The sequence below is a fragment of the Anopheles darlingi genome, chromosome 3 (assembly GCF_943734745.1).
Source record: "Anopheles darlingi chromosome 3, idAnoDarlMG_H_01, whole genome shotgun sequence".
Lineage (NCBI taxonomy): Eukaryota > Metazoa > Arthropoda > Insecta > Diptera > Culicidae > Anopheles > Anopheles darlingi.
Genome location: NC_064875.1, coordinates 39,633,439 through 39,651,194, shown reverse-complemented (window position 1 = coordinate 39,651,194; position 17,756 = coordinate 39,633,439). Strand labels below are relative to the sequence as shown.

Genomic DNA, 17,756 nt, shown 5'->3' with positions numbered 1-17,756 from the left:
GGTTTGCCGGGGATTTTCTCAATATCGTTTTCTTCCGTTTTTTTTCTTCTCTTCCTTCGTTCGTTCATTCGTTCGCCCATTCGTCACATTTCTAATACCCTTGTCATTCTTGGTCTTGGTCTGTTTTTAGTGTCCGTGTCCGTGGCTGCAGGATGATGATCATGGGCCATCGATTTCGGCCAACCAGAGAAGGATGGGGGAGGGGGGGGGGGGCAGTGCTGCAGAGAGAGGGATAGCATTTGGCGCCAGCCTTTTTGGGTTTGGGGAATGGAGCAAACCTTGATGATGAGAAGAAGCGAGCGACATCAAAGCATTGATCGAAAGAAATTAAACGACTTGGTCCCGATGGTGGTGCTGGTGACCCTTTTCAGGGACTGGAGTTTGACCTTCCGCGAGGTGGATTTCGGTGTGGAATGGGGTTTTCAGTTTTATTATGTTTTGTTAAGGTTATTTGCGCATCCTCCCGGACCGTGACGCGTTCGCTTTCAGCGGCATTGATTTGTGTATGTAATTCGTTTTTAACATTTCGCATTGCTGCTGGAAAGGGGACGTAAGAAAGGGGAATCAAGGATTATGATGGGAACTGGTGGCGTGCCGTTCGTCGCTGAGATTGGGACACATTTCCCCTTCATCGTTCGTCGGAGCAGCATATTTTCTGGCTGGTTGAAAGTCCGGATTGAGGGTCCACTTGGGTCCACAGTAAATTCGCTTTTAATTTACAATGAACCCCGACGCCAGTGATTACATGAAACGGCGTCTGTTTCTTTTGGAGTGGAGTGCCTACCATAATATGCTACCAAGAAGAAAGCGGATTCAATCTGTCGGTTATAACCGGAAAATGAAATCGGAACGCTGGAAATGACTCTTCAGTCGTACACAATCGGTTCCATTGCTCGTGTTTCCGAGGAAGGCTGTACACTGAAGATGCCATACCAATCGACATTTCCAGTACAACAATACGGTTCGCATTAGCACCGTACCTTGAAGGACATTGTGACAAGCCGTAAACGCTGCCACCGAGAACCTCGTGGGTGAGATCTTCGGCCACGGAACGGTTGCTGCAATTTTCCACCTCGCTTGACATTCCAGAAAAGGCTCTTTTGCTGCTGCTGCTGCTGCCGGTGCTGGGATGCATTTCTGCTGTGCGGCCTCTCCACTCCGACTTGCCACAAACACTTCTCAATGATTCATTCCGGCAATGGAATCGAATTTTCGCCTGAAAGCAGGCACCAGAAAGCGGTTGGGGAAGCGGCTGAATTGGGAACTGAATCGATTGTAGCTCGATGTTCGGCGCGCATTCAAGGAAACCACCGACAAGAAGCCACATCTCTCGGTGTCGTTTTCCAATCAGCTGACCAGAAAAGGAGGGTGGCCGACAGTCGGGGTGCCACTTGCATTTTCGGTTCCGACCAAAAACCCAGCCCGGGGATTCAAGAATCGAAGCCAAAACGAGACGCTACAAGACGATGCTCCCGTTGACCGGTTTTTACCGGGGGCCGGGTGTTGGTGCGAATGGTGCTTGACCTACACGACGGTCGCACGGTTTTTTTCGGAAACATTTTCGCCTTTTTTCTTTCTTTTGGTTGAATGCTGGAACCACACCTCGAACCTCGGCAATGAGCTGCTCGTCTGCGGCCTGGCCGATAAGCGGTTTAATTTAGTCAGCCAGCACTCAAAAGGTTCCGGCCACCGGCACCGTGGCACATCAGCTTAGGAGTCGATGCAGGTAGGTGAACATGGGATGGCATGGATGGTGGAAAACGGGGGGAAAGAAAAACGAACGGAAATGTTCGACATGAAAACGCCATTTTATGCTGCTTGCACAAGCCAATTATAGATGCATGGAAGTGTCAGTGTCCATTTCCTGCAATCCCCGCTGAGCCGGAGCTGGTAGGAGGTGATTTCTGGATTGGAAAACAGATTAGAGATTGCGCTGTTTCTACACGTTGTATGAATGGTTGATGGCATGTATTCATGGTGTTTGGATATTTTTAACACATATTAGGTCCCTGAATTAGTTCTTTCGATTCTGCTAGAAGATGGTGTCACTAATTTTGGGTAAGTTTCGCAGGTCTATGTGTTATGACGTTTCAAAGTATAAGTAAATACCGTTGAAACGTGATAAGTAACTGCTCATAATATTGACTATAACATATTTTTTCTCGACTATAAAATGTCCAGTGTTCTGTCTAAAAAGTCAATTTTACGGGGCAGTTTAAAAACCTTCTTTTATTTGAAAAAACCGTCTGCTAAAAGCTATCGTTTATCGGTTTAAGTGTATGATGAACATGTTACAACACACCAAAATATGTGAAAGCTCGCTTTAAATGATCCGAGCCGGAGATTTTTACGTTACAGGCACAGAACGTTCAGGCTAACCAAAACAATGAAAAAAACGAAGGTTTCAACAGTATCATGCACTAAAACATTTCTGGAAACAGGACATATTATTGATGGAGAAAGTTATCTTCAATAATTGATCCATTTGAAGCGAGCTCTGGCTAGACCACGACCAGAATGGGATAACCGACATGATAGACTTATTTTTAAACACGATAACGCACAACCGCTTGTTGCAAATTCAGTGAAACACTTTTCAGAAAACGTTGCAAATGAAATGTTACACCACCCGCTTTATACACCAGACATTGTTCTTCCTAAATACAGCTTGTTTGGTTGCCTAAAATATTATTTGGTTGCACAGAGCCTCACTTATTTATGAAAGTAGCAAAACATGGATAGTTGACTGGATTGTTTCAAAAGATGAGTAGTTTTTTCGACATAGAATTCGAGAATTACCTGAAAGATGGTTAAAAGTAGTGGCTAGCGATAGGCAATATTGGGATTAGTGTAATTATTCTTTTGGTTTTGAAAATAATTCTATTTTTTTGCGCCAAAGAATCGAAAAAAACCAAACCAGAGACCAAATACAATCGCAGGGATTCTCTGCAGCTGATTTAAAGTTCGAACATTTCGTTAATCCGTCCTCAAGGAGCAGAACGCCAACGATCGGTAAGGATCGGCCATAAAACGAACGGTCGGTACGAACGATCGATAAAAAGGACTAACCAAGGACTAGGGGTGCCCGAACCGGGCCAATCACATGTGTAGCACTAAACCATTAAAAAACGACGTCGACGGAGAAACGACGAAAAATAAATAAATCCCTCGAGTAGCCTGGGAGATGCCGCTGGGTTGGTGGCCGTTCACCGGTTCCATCCGGTGGTTGTTTTTTTCTTTATCTCGATTGCCATAATATTTGGCAGATAAATAAAGGCAGGCGAAATGTTAAATCATCGAAAGCAGCCGCAGCAGCGGCAGTTATCGCAGAGGAAGAAGTAATGGACGGAGGGGGTGGTGGGAAGCTGGGGTTCAATAAAACCAAAGAGCCATGCGACTGAAGCATGGTTGGTTTGATACGTGAGATTGAACGGATGGATGGAACGACGGAGGCTACTACTGCGTTACCGTCAAACCAAGTGGTCCTGGTGGATGACGAAGTGTGCCACGACGAGGATGCAGTTGCGCGAGGATGCCATTCCTTAGCGACGAACACAATGCGTTCCAGCGACGTAAAACTATTCAGCGAAACCACCTCCAACGATGGCCATGGCCATCGTCTGGGCAACTCTAAACGCTATCGACAATGCAGCAGCGAGGTCAGCATCGTGTGTGTGTGTGTGTGTGTGTGCACCGGACTGCAGTATAATGTGCGGTTCGAACTGCGAACGCTACTGCAACTGACGCCATGACGCCAAAGGGTGTGTCAGGCTGTGTGCTTGTGTCTCTGTATGTGTGTGCATCCAAAAGTGGAAGGATAAAACTTCAATAAAAACCAATAATTTTCACTCGACCCTTTCCATGTGCCAAACCATGCAGCAGTAGCAGCAGCAGCAGCAGCAGCAGTGATGCTTGCTTTAGTTTTTTGTTCTCGCACATGTGTGTGTGTATGTGTGTCACAGTGCACTCTGTACGTGTTCGTTTGCAGATGTGCATCTGCTGATGTATCTCTCTCTCCGCCAACTTTTTAGCTTTCACAAGCGCTTCCCTCTGTCTTCCATTTTTCGTTTGATGTTATGGTGGTGGCTTTAGAAGCGAGCGATAAAATGGTAAAGAGAGGGCGGAGGGGAGGGGGGTGGCAAAGAGTTGGCAGGCGATTGCGATGCCACACACCCGATACTCGTTGACCGGAGCTGTACGGCAGGTGCTGGAGGGTGGTGGAAATCATGATAGATCACTAACATGATTGCGAGAAGGAGAAGGAGGTGGAGCAGCAGCAGCAGCAGCAGGAGGGAGGATGAGACTGCTAACGATAAGCATAATGCAATGCTCACTTGCATGATGAAAAGCTGTGTTGGCAAAGAACAAAGCGGAAATGGTGGGACCGGAAACCAAGAGGTGGCAAGTGGAATGACAAGCGGCGGTGGCGGTTAAGCTTTCCCCGGAAGCCAAACGTGTAAATGCGAACGGGCCAGCAGGAAGCTGGTTAGGAAGCTGGAAAATGGCATAAAAAGAAATGGCAAGGCAAGGAAAAAGAAGAAGAAATGGACCAGAAATTTAATAATCATTAGCTGGCGTCACCGGATGGTGCCGTCGACCGTGGTGGTGGTTAAGCGTTAAATTAAGGCTGGGGCTATAAAAGGGACAAAAAAAACCCCGCTGGTTTCAACCCATCCACTCGGGATCGTGGGAAGAGGTCTTTGCTCAACCCGTGCTTAGTGAGAAATTAATAAAAGTGACCACTGGAGCACACGGAGATGCGATCTCTTTTTTATCTCTCGCTCTCTTTTTATCCGTGGCCTCTGATGGACCTTTGGTATCATGTGGTCTAAGCATTACACTATCACTTTTGAGTAGATGAACAAGAAAGAAATGTTATTAGGCGTTTGTGTATGTGTGTGTGTTTTTTTTTTTGGTATTCGAAAGAGCTATTCGCTATTAAGTTGCACGTCAAGCTATAAAATATATTGTAGTATGATACTTTTGGACATCATAGCCTCATCTTCTGCCATGTTGGACATCATAGCCTCATCGCAAATATTTTATAGAGAATAATCAAAAGAAAGGATGGAAATATAGTAGGAATTGTAGATTTTAGTGGAAACTGAGATAGGGCTTTGTCGAGACGCTTCCGTAAGTTCTTCCAAATCCTCTTATAAGTTGTTGTTTAAGATAATGCATTAACACGATCCGTTTACCAATGATGTAACGTTTTTGGGCCCAAGTGAAAAAGAACCAACCACCAAGTAAACTGTTAAACTTCAGTTGAGCCGTTTGCCGAGTACTAACAGTTACTAAACACCAACTTAATTGAGATACAAAAGTGTTATAAAATAGTATTAAATACTTGAGACACCAATTACTATTTGTTCAATGAACTACTATGTTGTTGTTTATTGTTGTGAATGGCATGATATAAACGAATTATTTGAATTTGACACTATACTGACTCACACAATTTCATTTAGGGACGACTGAATTTTGAACTACTACAGCCTATTAGAAAGAGTTCTCAATTTAGAAAGTGGTTAAAAAATGAGTTGCATTATGAATACCTTCCATGCCAAGTCAGTTCCATTCCCAACACTACGAAAATACGATTACTAAAATACGAGTATAATATCGTAATATCGTAAATGGTTTAGAATCAATCTTAATAACACATTATTCATCGAACTAACAACATTGGTAATACAATTTTAATAATACATGATCATACTTATAACTCAGCTTTAAGGTACTCAAAACAGATAACCAACATTCGGGGTCCTGCTTTGAATTCACACTAACAATTTCTTTACGTAAATTTTCTGTTGAAGAAGAGATGAATCGCGTTCCTCCTTCTTTCCATCTCAAATAAGCCGCTAGCACTATCGGCGAAGAACAGGTATATGAAGAAAACATCCGCTTTTTCGAAGTTCTTTTTCACTTGAACTTCTCATAAACAGAGGCCCCCGAAAACGTTTCAAAAACTCTCCGTTTTTAGAACGTTTCAAAAACTCTCCCGAAACGTTTCAAAAACTCTCCGCCAGTATAATCAGGGTTCTGTTCTATAGACTCCCGTTCCACTTTGACAGCACCAGATTCCGCGAGCAGCATTCTCGCATAAGTGACCTTTGCGCTCGACAACCCGACCGCGGTTCCGGCTCTGGCAAATGGGGCCTGGCGGTCTGGTTTGGGAACAAGGTTCGTGTTGTGTTCGGGTAATAAACCAACCGTGTACGCCTAAAACTTCGAGCTATGACGCCTACGGCAAAAATCATAATAACAAGACCCTCAAACAACTAACACAAGCACACCTACTACACCTGAAGACAAGAAACCGTGTTCTAAACGCCCCCGAATGTGGCCTGCTTTATGAAAAACATGGAGGATTATTTTCTGAAAACGGTCTCAAAAGTGGCCTATTTCCGGCTGCAAAACTGATGTGTTGGCAATATCGGTGCTTAGAAGTTGCTCACCAAACCCTTCCAGCTCTCTATCTCTCGGCTTTTTATTATACCGACACCGTCGATGAGATCAAACGAAAATGCTCCCGTTATTGCTTCCGCCATAATGTTTCGCCATTCATTCCCGGGCCCGTCCACATTATGCACCAGATTGTGTTAGTTTTTTTCCGTTCCGTTGAGTTCATTCTACGCATTCTACACCTTCTGACCTTGACGCTCGTGCGAAGCAAAGGGCCATCCAAGGGGGGGCACTAACGACCGAGAAGCCAAACCCGTCGTAGTGCATCAATTATTGATGCAAAGTTTCGCAAAATTTCATCCCTTATTTTCATGCAAACAGCAACACCACACCCTACACCATACAGCGCCAACCGTTCTCCCACCTTCGCCAACGCGCACCAAGCGAATGAATAAATAAACTCCGCTCCGGCCCGGTTCGGTTCGGTTCGGTGCCAAAGGTTTGGCCGGGACTAAAGCTACACCTCTCGCGCCTGGTTACGGATCCCCTCCCCGAACGCCGGTAGCCAAATATTTTAAACTACTAACCCAGAGCGCGCGGGCCGACCGCGGGCGAGCGTGAGCGCCTCGTTTGCTCGGGAGCGTTCGCTCAGTGAAGCGTTCCAGAAGCGATTATGTCGTTGGCTCATGGCACTGGACTTTGCTATAAGCTGTGTAAAGGTAGTAGCACTGCTGCTGCTTCCGTCGAGCCTAGGATAACGGTATGGTCTCACCGGAGTGTACCGGAGAGCGAATCCCGCTGATGCTTTCCTATTGTTTCTTTTTTTCTCTCTCATGTTTCTCTTCTTCATAACTATTTTCACCTGCAAGCCGCTCGATCCCGGGGCCACTGGGCTTCCGACGTATCTTCGCTTTCCCGGTCGCGGTCGTTGCGCTGTTCACTTTAGCCAAACCATGCGCACCAAATCCCAAATCATGCCCTTCACTCCACTCCACTCCACTCCACTGCTGTGTGCGGCTCCCCTTTTCCCCCCGCCACATCTGGGTCGTCGAGAAACGAGTCGCGAAAGGCAGCATAAAATTTGTTAGTTTAAAGGCTTTTTGGCACGGTACCAGAAATGCTCCATGCATTTATGCATGCCGCCTCGTGGCCCACCGGGGAGCGGGAGGAAAGGGAGGGTGGTTTTTTTTAATGGAAATCTGCAGCATTGCCATCCCGTGGACCCGGGAGAGCCACGGTACGGTACAGTTGCCATCGGGGCTTAGCTGTTGGTTTAGCTTCGAATTACTGTATCCCGTCCAGACTATTTATGGTAACTGCTTCACCGTTCCGGAATGACAAACTATGTTACTGGCGGGCGCGCGATCCGCAGGCAGCCAATAGGCAACCAGTCTGCAGTCTGCAGTCGTGCCGCGCCGTCTAATAAGAATGGAAATATGGAGTTCCCGGGAAAATCTCGGAGTCATCATCGGGGCCGTAAAACAAGGAGGATGCGCTGTTTATGCTTTGCATTACCCACTCGCCGTGGATGCAGGTGAGGTGGTAGAGCGTTTCTTTTTGTGCGACTTTTGGTGAGTAGTAGTAGTAGTAGTGATTATTTATTAATGGTATATTACTGAGCAAGGCACAACGACATTAGAGCTTAAATTATTGTAACGGGTTCGTTCCTGACTTTCCTCGTTGAATGAAGTGACTCACTTTGCTGCTAGGCGACGTAGAAGGTGTACAATTGTTGTTTGGGCATGGATTGTGGGGAAAAAGTCGCGTAAAAAACCCACGACAAAAAAAAACTAATAATAATAATAATACTAATACTAATAGTAATAACAATACTTTAACTTACATGGCTAAATTCTTACAACTAGAAGCAAGCGAAAAAGGCTTGATTGAAAAACATTCTACACTGAGCTTGATGATGGATGTAATTCCCTAATTATACGAATAGGACTATTCTGACATTTTTTATAGAAACTGTCTGCAATTTTGACCAAATGGGAGTCTAGATAATCTATGTTTGTCTGTTTGTGCAATTCTGTTGTTCTAAACCAGGGTGGAACGTTTATTATGATTTTTAGTAGTTTGTTCTGGAAGATTTGCAGCTTCTTTAAATGACACAAAGCACATTTGTGTCAAATTGGGGCAGCATAGGTGAGAATGGGCCTAAAGCATGTTTTGAATAGAAGCAATTTGTTACTTATGTTGAGTTTGGATTTGCGGTTTATGAATGGGTAAAGTGATTTTAGGTTCTTTTCCGCCTTGATGATAGATTCCTCTATGTGATGTTTAAACGTTAGGTTTTTGTCTACGTGCAGACCTAAGTATTTTACGGTCCTGGACCACGGCACCTCTGTTTTGTTGACAGTGATGCCTGTCGCTGGTAAATTCCTGGGGCATAACCTTCTGGTGAAGTATATCGCCTCGGTTTTAGCTTCGTTAATTTTTAATTTCCATTTCCGGCAATACTTTATGACATGGTAAAGAGCACTATTTAGTGAACTGATAATCTTCCTGGGTTGTTTGGCAGTAACCGATAGGGCAACATCATCGGCATAAAGGTACTGGTCGCAGTTTTTTAGGCGAGGGATATCTGATATAAAAATATTAAATAACAGCGGGGATAGTACACTTCCCTGCGGCACTCCGGCGACGGGGTTGTAGGGTGCGGCCTGAACATTGTTAATTTGTACTATGTTTTGTCGATCGGTCAGGAATGACTTCAATACTTTAATTAATGGTGCTGGAATATTACGAGTTATTAGCTTGTAGATTAGTCCTTGGTGCCAGATTGAGTCGAAAGCTTTTTCATTATCTAGCAATACTAGGCCGGTTGATCGTTTCTTAGATCTTTCTTTCCTTAATTTATCTACCAGTCTTTGTAGTTGGTGGGTTGTAGACATATGTGATTGAAACCCAAATTGTTCTTCTGGTATAATGTTATTACTGTTCGTGAAGGCTCTGATTCGTGATGCTATAACTTTTTCGAATATTTTGCCTAAGTTACTTAGGAGGCTGATCGGTCGATAGCTGCCAGGCAAGGCCGGGTCTTTGCCTTGTTTTTTTATTGATACTATTTTTGCGGTTTTCCACTTATCTGGGAAGTATCCGATTTTAAGGCAACCGTTAAATATTTGGTTTAGTTTGATGATGGCTTTATTCGGCAGGCGTTTTAGCATGGTGTTATTAATTCTATCTGTGCCAGTCGATCGAATTTTGGTGAAATATGGCATTGTTATGAGCATTTGAGAAGCTATGACTACATGAATTGGTTATGGATTATTACTGGAAAATATCTCGTCATCATCGTGTATCGCAAGATGCACAATAAGTTGTGGAATTCTACATGTTAAACATTTGAGAGGAACCATTAGTAGCGTAGAAGTTTCATTAGAACCGGCTGTTATTGTTGCTCTTTGCACGATAGCAATTTTACGTTAAGAACTCAATCGTTAACTCAAAATGAGGTTGAAATAAAGTTGATATTATCGTAGTAACTTTCACTGTAAACAAACTGTCATTGGCTGTCATTTAATGCGTTGCGAAATTTTATTAACGCTGAATAGCCACGATAGCAATCCTGTATTGCAACTCTCAAACACATAGCAACAACGCACCAAGAGCCAATATGAACGACGCATACGTTGCGCATTTAGCAGTTCTCAACAGCGGAAATTCATCGTAAAAGAAGTTTCTATACACTTAACCGTGCTTGGTCACAATAGCTGCTTTGTTTTAACATAATTTTGACAGTTCTTAACGTAATATTACAATCGTTAGTAACTTTACGTTAAGAACTGGCAAAATGAGGTTGAAATAAAGCTTCTATCTCTCTGGACAATGGAAATTTGCTGTAAAGAACTGTCAAAATGCGCGACGCATGTGCCAGTGACACAAACTCTCTTGTTGGTACATTGTTATTATCTGTTTGAAAATTGCAAAACAACGTTGCTATCGTGGTCATGCATTTCAAATCAAAGTTTCTCAAAGCAACAAATGACAACCAAAAAACAAAGTTGCTCTACAATGAAATTTGCCATTGCTGTTATGCACGTTAACAATATAGTATCAAGGTGATTTCCGAGATTCCCGATTTCAATAACGCAACAATAATGATAATCCCGTGATTTCAATCACCACTGGACACTCTACCGGCGAACGGCGAAGCTAATGGACGCCACAACACACACACACACACAAGTCGCCCGGTCCAGTGGTGAGTTCATCAAAACACAGTATCAAATCACCGACCGACCTTTTTTTCCCGGATCGACCAACCAAGACCACCGAGTGTCACCCCAGCTAATGCCCTCTCACTTTTGGCGCTCCATTATCGGCACATTAAGCTGCATGATTGTATCATCAACCGCAGCATTGAAATTTGGTCGCTCGCTTCGCGTCCCTTTCTTCTTTCTCCTCTTCCTTTTTCATTCTCTTTCTTTCGCTCGCTGCGCTCTCTGGAGAAGCATAATTCGATTAAACGTGCCGATTTGATGGCCAAGATGGCCTTCCATCCTTCTGCCGCCGCCACCACCACCCACAAAATCCTTGCATCCTCGCCAGCAGCTGGTGCCGGTGCACACCTTCCTTTGGTTGTCGTAAACGGAGACGAAGAGAGAGAGAGAACGCGAAGAGTGAGGCCGATAGCAGAGGAGGGTGGGGGTCCGTGACTGACAGTGGAAAGGATGAGCTTACGGATGAGCGCGCGCTACGTAGTATTCCCAGCACGTTCACCGAGTGCTTCATTTCGGTCCTCGGTTATCGCCTTGACTAACTTTGGTCTTGACTATACACTACGTACTATCTCCGTTTGATCGAGTGAAACCAGCAACCAGGGCCAACGGAGTGGTGGCAAGGAGTCGCATTAAAGAACGGGGGGGCGGGGAGGTCTTTATGCGGCAAATGCTCATGGGACATCGATAACGTAAATTATAATATAACCAGTTCATGACCGACGTACTAATACCGTACCGTTACCGTACCGTGCACCGATTCCAAGCCATTAAGAGGAATGGCGAGGGGAAGCTAGCAGTCTATCCGATGAAATGGCCACCAGAAGAGAGAGAGAGAGCGATAGAGAGCGAAAGAGAGGGCGCCCGTTTGTCTGTGCGTGGTAATGGTTGCTGCTGATCGTCGTCTCAATTGAGAACTTGCAGTAGTGGTGCCGGCCCGGACGATGCTGGCACAAAACCTGCCAATGGAGCCCATAATGTGCGTCTTCTGAGGAGAGCGCAGGACACCAGGGGTAGCGAGGAAGGGGAGGCCAATCTCCAACGTGTGTGTGTGCGTGCGTGCGTGCGTGTGCTGCTGCTGCCAATTGCGCTCGGACCGTAGATGAAGTTTCCGATCAAAAAGTGCTCGTAACCGCATAAAACCATTAAGTTTCGTTTGGAGCATGAAAAAACATTGCAGAAAAAAATTTCTCTCTCTCTCTCTCCTTTCGCTCGTCGCTCACCTCGCTGCATCGATCGATTGAGAGAAAGAAAAAAAAGGAACACAGACTGGAGGGGAGGGCCAAGAGGATTATTTGCGGCCAAAAGTTCAAAAGCAGCAGCCACAGCAGCAGTAATGTTCCGTTTGAGTGCTTTCGAATCTTCCACCGATCCGGCACCACTAGCACCCGGCGGATTGTGGATTGTTCCTTTTCTGTACCGAAAGCTCGTTTGGCCACCGTAACACACGCACACACACACATGAGTGCCGGGAGGGCCGAGCAGAGGGTGGTGGTGGTTGGGTTCTCATAAATCCAAACTAGGAAAACCAATTAAGCTGGATAACATAATTCATCGTACCACAGCATTATTTGTGAATAAAATATTCGTTCAACTCCCCTTCTAGGGGAGAGGGTGCTGGTATTGTTTAAAAAATGGCCAACCGAAGGATACGGAAGGATGAACATGGGGATGGCCTTAAACAAAAACCGGAGACGAGACGACGTATCGAGTATCTCGTCCGTCCGTCCGTGTGTGTGTGTATGTGTCCGGTAAAAGTTCTACTCGAGAGCGGCATATAGGTCAACGGTGCAGCAAATGGTGATGAAGGGATGAGACGTAGTGGGAAGGGGGTCAGGAGCACTGCAACCATCCATCCATCCTCCGGTCCTTACCTTCGACCTGGAATTGTGTGGAGTGTAGCAATTATGCCGTGACTGCGGTGCGGTGTTCCCTGGCTAGTAAAGCCCTGGGCCTGGCTCTCCGGCCATTCCGGTAATTCCGGCCAGCCAAAAACCCCCGGCGAACCGTTCCACCACATTATCCTTGACCCACCACCACCACCACTGCCCCCTGGATAGGAGGAAGTGGAAAGGTTGAAATATATTGGTCAAAATGGCAAATCGACCACCTTGCCTACGAGTGTGTGTGTGTGTGTGCCCCCGTTTAATGAGTGTAGAGCCAGTGCTCGCCGGCCATTGTGTAGCAGGTTGGTCGTTGAATCCCTCTCCCTGCCCTAGAAGGTGCCGGATTTATGGCCATATTATGGATTTATAATAGACCCAAAAATCATTCGACGTCGACTAAGGTAGAAGGGAAGGGGGATTCGCGGAAAAATTTGGTTTGGAATTCCCGGCGCCAAGGAGAGAGAGACCGGTACAATGGTCGCAACCGACACAACGGACACGAAGCTGGATGGATGACACGTTGCCCGGATTATAGGAATTTATGGTCAGCACGGTTTGATTTGCGGGAAGGATCACCATTCCGGCGACGCTACGGGCTAGGACACAGATCCCGGGGCCAGTTTTGAGGCTTAGCGCGTGAGATCTGCGGTGCCATTTGGCGCTACTACTACTACTAGCACTCCACGGACACGGACACGGACCACGGTAGCCGGGGGCCCCGGTAATTGAAATGTGAAATCATTAGCACGCTCGTAGCCCACAAACCAGGTGAGCAACGTGTGTGTGTTCGTTCGTTCGTTTGCTGTGGTCAGTTTGGAGTTAGAATAAATGGAGCTTAGCAAATACACCTCGGGGTGCTACCGGAGAGGTCATTTTCGGCGTTAATTACGGGGGCCAAACCTCCAGTTCCGCAGTTCGGGTTGAGGTGGTTTCTGTGGTTACTGATCTGTGCGCGCATCCGTGTGTGTGTGTATGTGTGCATACATGGGTCAGCTGGAAAACTCTGGAATGTTTCATCCATCAGCCCGGGGACTGGCCTTCTAGGGAGCTTAGGGTTTTGACGATCTCTAAAAGAGCATTTCGACAAAGCAGTCTGGGATGTAAATGAGTTGGACCTGCGAAGCGGAGACAGTCCCTAGTCCCTTTTCGCAACGATGGATATTTTATGGGCATTTGGTCATAAAAATGATTGTTAGATTCAAAATGGATTCGCAAAGTAAATGCCAACACCGGAACAATAATAACCATATGGAGTATCATCACCGCTTGTCCATCGGTTGCTAGGATTGTATGATGAGCTTGCTTTGATGATTTGAAAGTTTTATGCCAAGGAATCTTTCCGTCCGCCGTCCGCCCGAAAAGTACTCTAAAAGTACTCTCAAGTGTGGCTCAGTGCACGGCATCCCTCGTACGGACACTGATCCGGGCTCGAATGACCGAGGAATCATCAAAACTCTTGCAAGACGTCGTTTTTGGTTGGCAGAATGCCTTTCAATTGGCCGATGCTGAAACATATCACCATGGCACAATAAAATTATAACTTTTATCATTAAAGTTGAGCTTTTAATTAGGCCAGCACTTTGCTGTCACTGCCGCTGTTGCTTCTGACCATTCCTCTGCCAATCGTCCACCCGTCGTGGCCCTTTAGCTCGATGCCCATAAATCCATTACCCTCATACTTCGTAGACCGTATGTAGCGTCCATGTTGCGAGGAAACACACACGCACACACACTAAGGACGGAAAAGTGAGCAATGGTAGGTTGGGATACGCCAAACTTTAATTGGAAAATTTTTGTGAAATTGAGTGACAATTATCATCGTTGTTCTCGTTGCGCTGGTTTTGCCCTCAGCAGCAGCAGCAGCAGCAGCAGGAGGACGGTCACGCCGACAACAACAAGCCAACAAGTGCGTTGTTACGTTACGGCCAACGATGTGTTGGCAATGTTATTGGCGACGGTGGGTTGGCTGTCACCAGCAGCAGGTGACCATTTTGTTGAACCGTAACCTGTGCGTGTGTGTTTGCGTGTATGATTTATTAATAAAGTTCCCCACGTCCCCCCTTTTCTGGTTTACTGGACGACTTATGCCGGTAAATACTTTCATTGTAAGCTCGCGATGGACGATCCGGTTCTGACCGGAGTGCAGAAAGGCGCAGTCCAACAGTTGGTTTATTGTGCGCCGATGCTGTGGCCTCTGACGCAGTCCGTTTGTTACGAAACTTGTGAAATGCTGCTGAATTTGGAAATTGTTTGTGAAATCCGATGATTGCCGGGGACAAGTGTTTTGTGACAGCAGCAGCGCACCCCTTTTTGGCTGGCCAATAGATGCTGCGTTGTATCTGACATCTCGTTTTGGATCTACCGGAACCGGTTCGCTACTTTTTGAGAAAATAAATGCTTTTTAACGCTTTTTTCTGGGCTCCGAGAATTGGCCGTGATTGCTTCTTCGTTGCAAAAGCTTTGTTCTGTTCTCTTCTTAAGCGCTTTGAGAGCAAAATAAGTGGCCGTTCGTGGTACTGCTGCTACGGTGTCCCAAGCAAACAGCAGCCATCAGTTAAAAGGCTAAAAGAAAACATTCCCTTTCTCCGACCGAACTGCTGCTGATGAATGGGGAAGGTTACCATAAGTTCCTCTGTTTGCACTCGACGGCCATTTTGCCAGCGATACCACCACCTCGACTGTATGCATCCCGACCCAAGCACACACACACAGCAAGTGAGAAAGGGCAATTAATTACGTGTGCCGGGTGCTTGATGAGGAAAATTATTTGGAAAATTCAAGTACCTTTGGTAGGCACCACTTCCTTCCTGAGCTCCCTCCTGATGGTGTGGCTCCGGATGGGAAGCGAATGCGAAACAGCTGGCCATAAATTTGGCCAGCCATTGGTACCCCAGGGCTTGGGGCGGTCAGGGTCGAAAGTTATTCTCGCTCCGCTGAAGCCACGCAGCAGCAGCAGCAGCAGCTTGATCGATATTCGCGTTCAAATGTGCAATCATCCCCGGGGGCGCAAGGAACTGGCGCATTTGGATGCCCATTCGTCCTGACCTTTGATATGACTTTTAAGCTTCAAAAGATATCCTGTCTGCTGATATACACGCCATTTAATGTGCTCGTTCCGTATTGGTCGGTCTCGTGCTGTTCCTCAACAGCAATTGCGGTTCTTCAGTGCTGAAAGGGAGGAACTATCTAGAAGAGCTTCTTGATTGTGAAAGAAATCTATCAAACGGAATATGCGCGGAGAAGATTAACGATATATTTTATTTATCCTGGCCACAAATCAGACTTTCTGGAATATGCTGAGATTCTGAATTTTTTGTGGCAATCACACCGGCGACTGGGCCACCTCTAAACACTCTTCACGATGAACGATTCAAACGTGAATTACCGAACAGTACCGCCGACTTCCAAGGTTCATCCTCCGATGCATGATCGAAGTAGAAAGCCGTCGCCGCATTACGCTCCCGAATCACTTTCGCAAGTGCGGTTGCGTCGATCGCTCGCAAACAATGATACAGCTGATCGTTACTGGTGCACTTACTGGCCAACTCTTCCATCGCTTGACCGGCCCTCGTATAGTCACGCTCAATTTCACTCATCTACAAGAAGGAAAAGACAATGTATTAACTATACTTTGTTCCTGCTGCTGCATCCTACGACATTAACTTACATCAACAGCGCCCTCTTCAGTGATCCAACGGAATCCACGTAGTACACAATCGATGGCGGTTCGTTTCGGACACAGGCGTGTCTCCTGCTCGCCCCAACTGAACCCATACCGCTGCTCACAGTACTCGATGAAGCTCTGGCCGATCTGTTTCACGTGCCCAGCGAGCCGCTTGTACGTGACGAGGATCTTGCGTAGATCCCCGTGAAAGATGTCCAGTATGTGCTCCTGGTGGACGGCATAGAATGGTGCGTATTTGGCAAAGACCGAACTACACTCACTATCCGGTAGCTCACCGGCCAGTAGCTCCCGTGCGTCACGGTACATCTGGTGCATCTCCGGGGAGTTCGGATCATCGTGGAAGGTGCGAGCCTGCAACACGAACCGCTCGGGGTCAAACTGACGCCGAACGGGATCGTACAGCCGGAGGCTTTCGCTGACGCACTTCACGTAACACTGGCTTTCGGGTGATTGATCCGGTTGCCACATAACCCACCGGATCTTCATCTCGATGCTGGCGGACGAATCGTTTAGACAGCGCACGTACGCGTACAGTGTCTGTTCCGGTGTCCGGGGTATCCAGGCCGCCGTTGCCTCGAGCGAGTCCTCCGCCTCCTCCGGACAACCACCGGCCGGACTGGCCTGAACGCTCACGGCGACGAACACCATGAACCCGATGGCTACACTTTGCAACACAAACACCACTGCTGGCAGCGCCATTTTGTCCGCGTCCGGCGCACGAGGGATTCGTCTTCGTTCGCTCGTCGCAGTTCGATCAAGACTGATCATCGGCCGGTTGGTTAGTCTCGAGCGCGCTCCCTGGCAGGGCAAGTGATAACACAACACGTCCCGTCCCCCTTACACTCACACACCATTGGATGCTGCACCTAAACACACACACACTGCACAGTAGGCCACGATGGCGGTGGAATGATTGAGCCCTAATCATGAGCTCGATGACGGACAGATTCTGATTGGGGCTCGAGCAATGCAAACAACCCTTCAGCGTGCCGTTCCCGGTTGCGCTCGATTGCCACCGTCCTCACCCACCCTCGGGGGGGTCGTTGTTTGATTGACCAAATCTGTCCGACACGTACTGGAACCATCATCAGCACTGCACTGGCCGGTCAGCCGGTCGGTCGGTCGGTCGGTCAGCCGTGTCTGATTGCTGATAAAGACACGGCCACAATCTTGGTTGTTTTTGCTCTCTTGGCTCTCTGGTCCCTCATCCCCCGGCCTCTTTTGGTTACTGCTGCTGTTGGTCTGTTCTACCAAGAAACGGACTACTTGGAGCTGCTGCACAAAACACATAAATAAATCAATGTGCCATCGGCATACGATTCCACTGCGTTCTCTCTCTCTCTTGGGTCGACTGACCGACCGATCGACCCGGCAGAGGCTGTCCAACAGACACCATACTCCAGTAGCCGGCAGGCAGACAGGCAGGCAGGGAAAGGCAATTTCCGTACGGTTTCGGCGTGCACGGTTCATTTGCGGTGGTAAAGGGTGCTGACCTTCCTGCCACCAACGAGGAAGGAATCGAGAGATGATGTATTTTGGGTAGTTGTTGAC

General features: G+C 46.9%; 2 protein-coding genes across 5 annotated transcripts in view; one reads left to right on the top strand and one right to left on the bottom strand.

Moving 5' to 3' along the window:
- LOC125957719 (zwei Ig domain protein zig-8) overlaps nucleotides 1-17,756 on the top strand; it is a 205,896-nt gene that overhangs the window by 31,050 nt on the left and 157,090 nt on the right. The window contains exon 1 of one of the 4 annotated variants that reach the window (XM_049690606.1): nucleotides 17,600-17,756. This exon is cut by the window's right edge and continues 75 nt beyond it. The exons of 1 other annotated variant lie outside the window; for it this stretch is intronic. The gene's annotated coding sequence lies outside the window, so the exon portion shown is untranslated. Of the gene's footprint in view, nucleotides 1-17,599 lie in introns of those variants that run through there. 2 more of the 4 variants (XM_049690607.1, XM_049690604.1) reach the window with 2 other exon arrangements.
- Nucleotides 15,654-16,978, bottom strand: LOC125957718 (37 kDa salivary gland allergen Aed a 2-like). Its single transcript, XM_049690602.1, has 2 exons — nucleotides 16,188-16,978; nucleotides 15,654-16,116 (listed from the first exon to the last, which is right to left on the bottom strand). The coding sequence occupies exons 1-2, from the start codon at nucleotides 16,971-16,973 to the stop codon at nucleotides 15,877-15,879; spliced, it is 1,026 nt and encodes a 341-aa protein (XP_049546559.1). The 5' UTR covers nucleotides 16,974-16,978; the 3' UTR covers nucleotides 15,654-15,876.

Bases quoted from the DNA above. Each gene is read 5' to 3' on its own strand.
- LOC125957718 (XM_049690602.1), bottom strand. From the start codon at position 16,973: ATGATCAGTCTTGATCGAACTGCGACGAGCGAACGAAGACGAATCCCT. The intron at 16,117-16,187 runs GTAAGTTAATGT...TCCTTCTTGTAG, and splicing joins CTGAAGAGGGCGCTGTTGAT to ATGAGTGAAATTGAGCGTGA.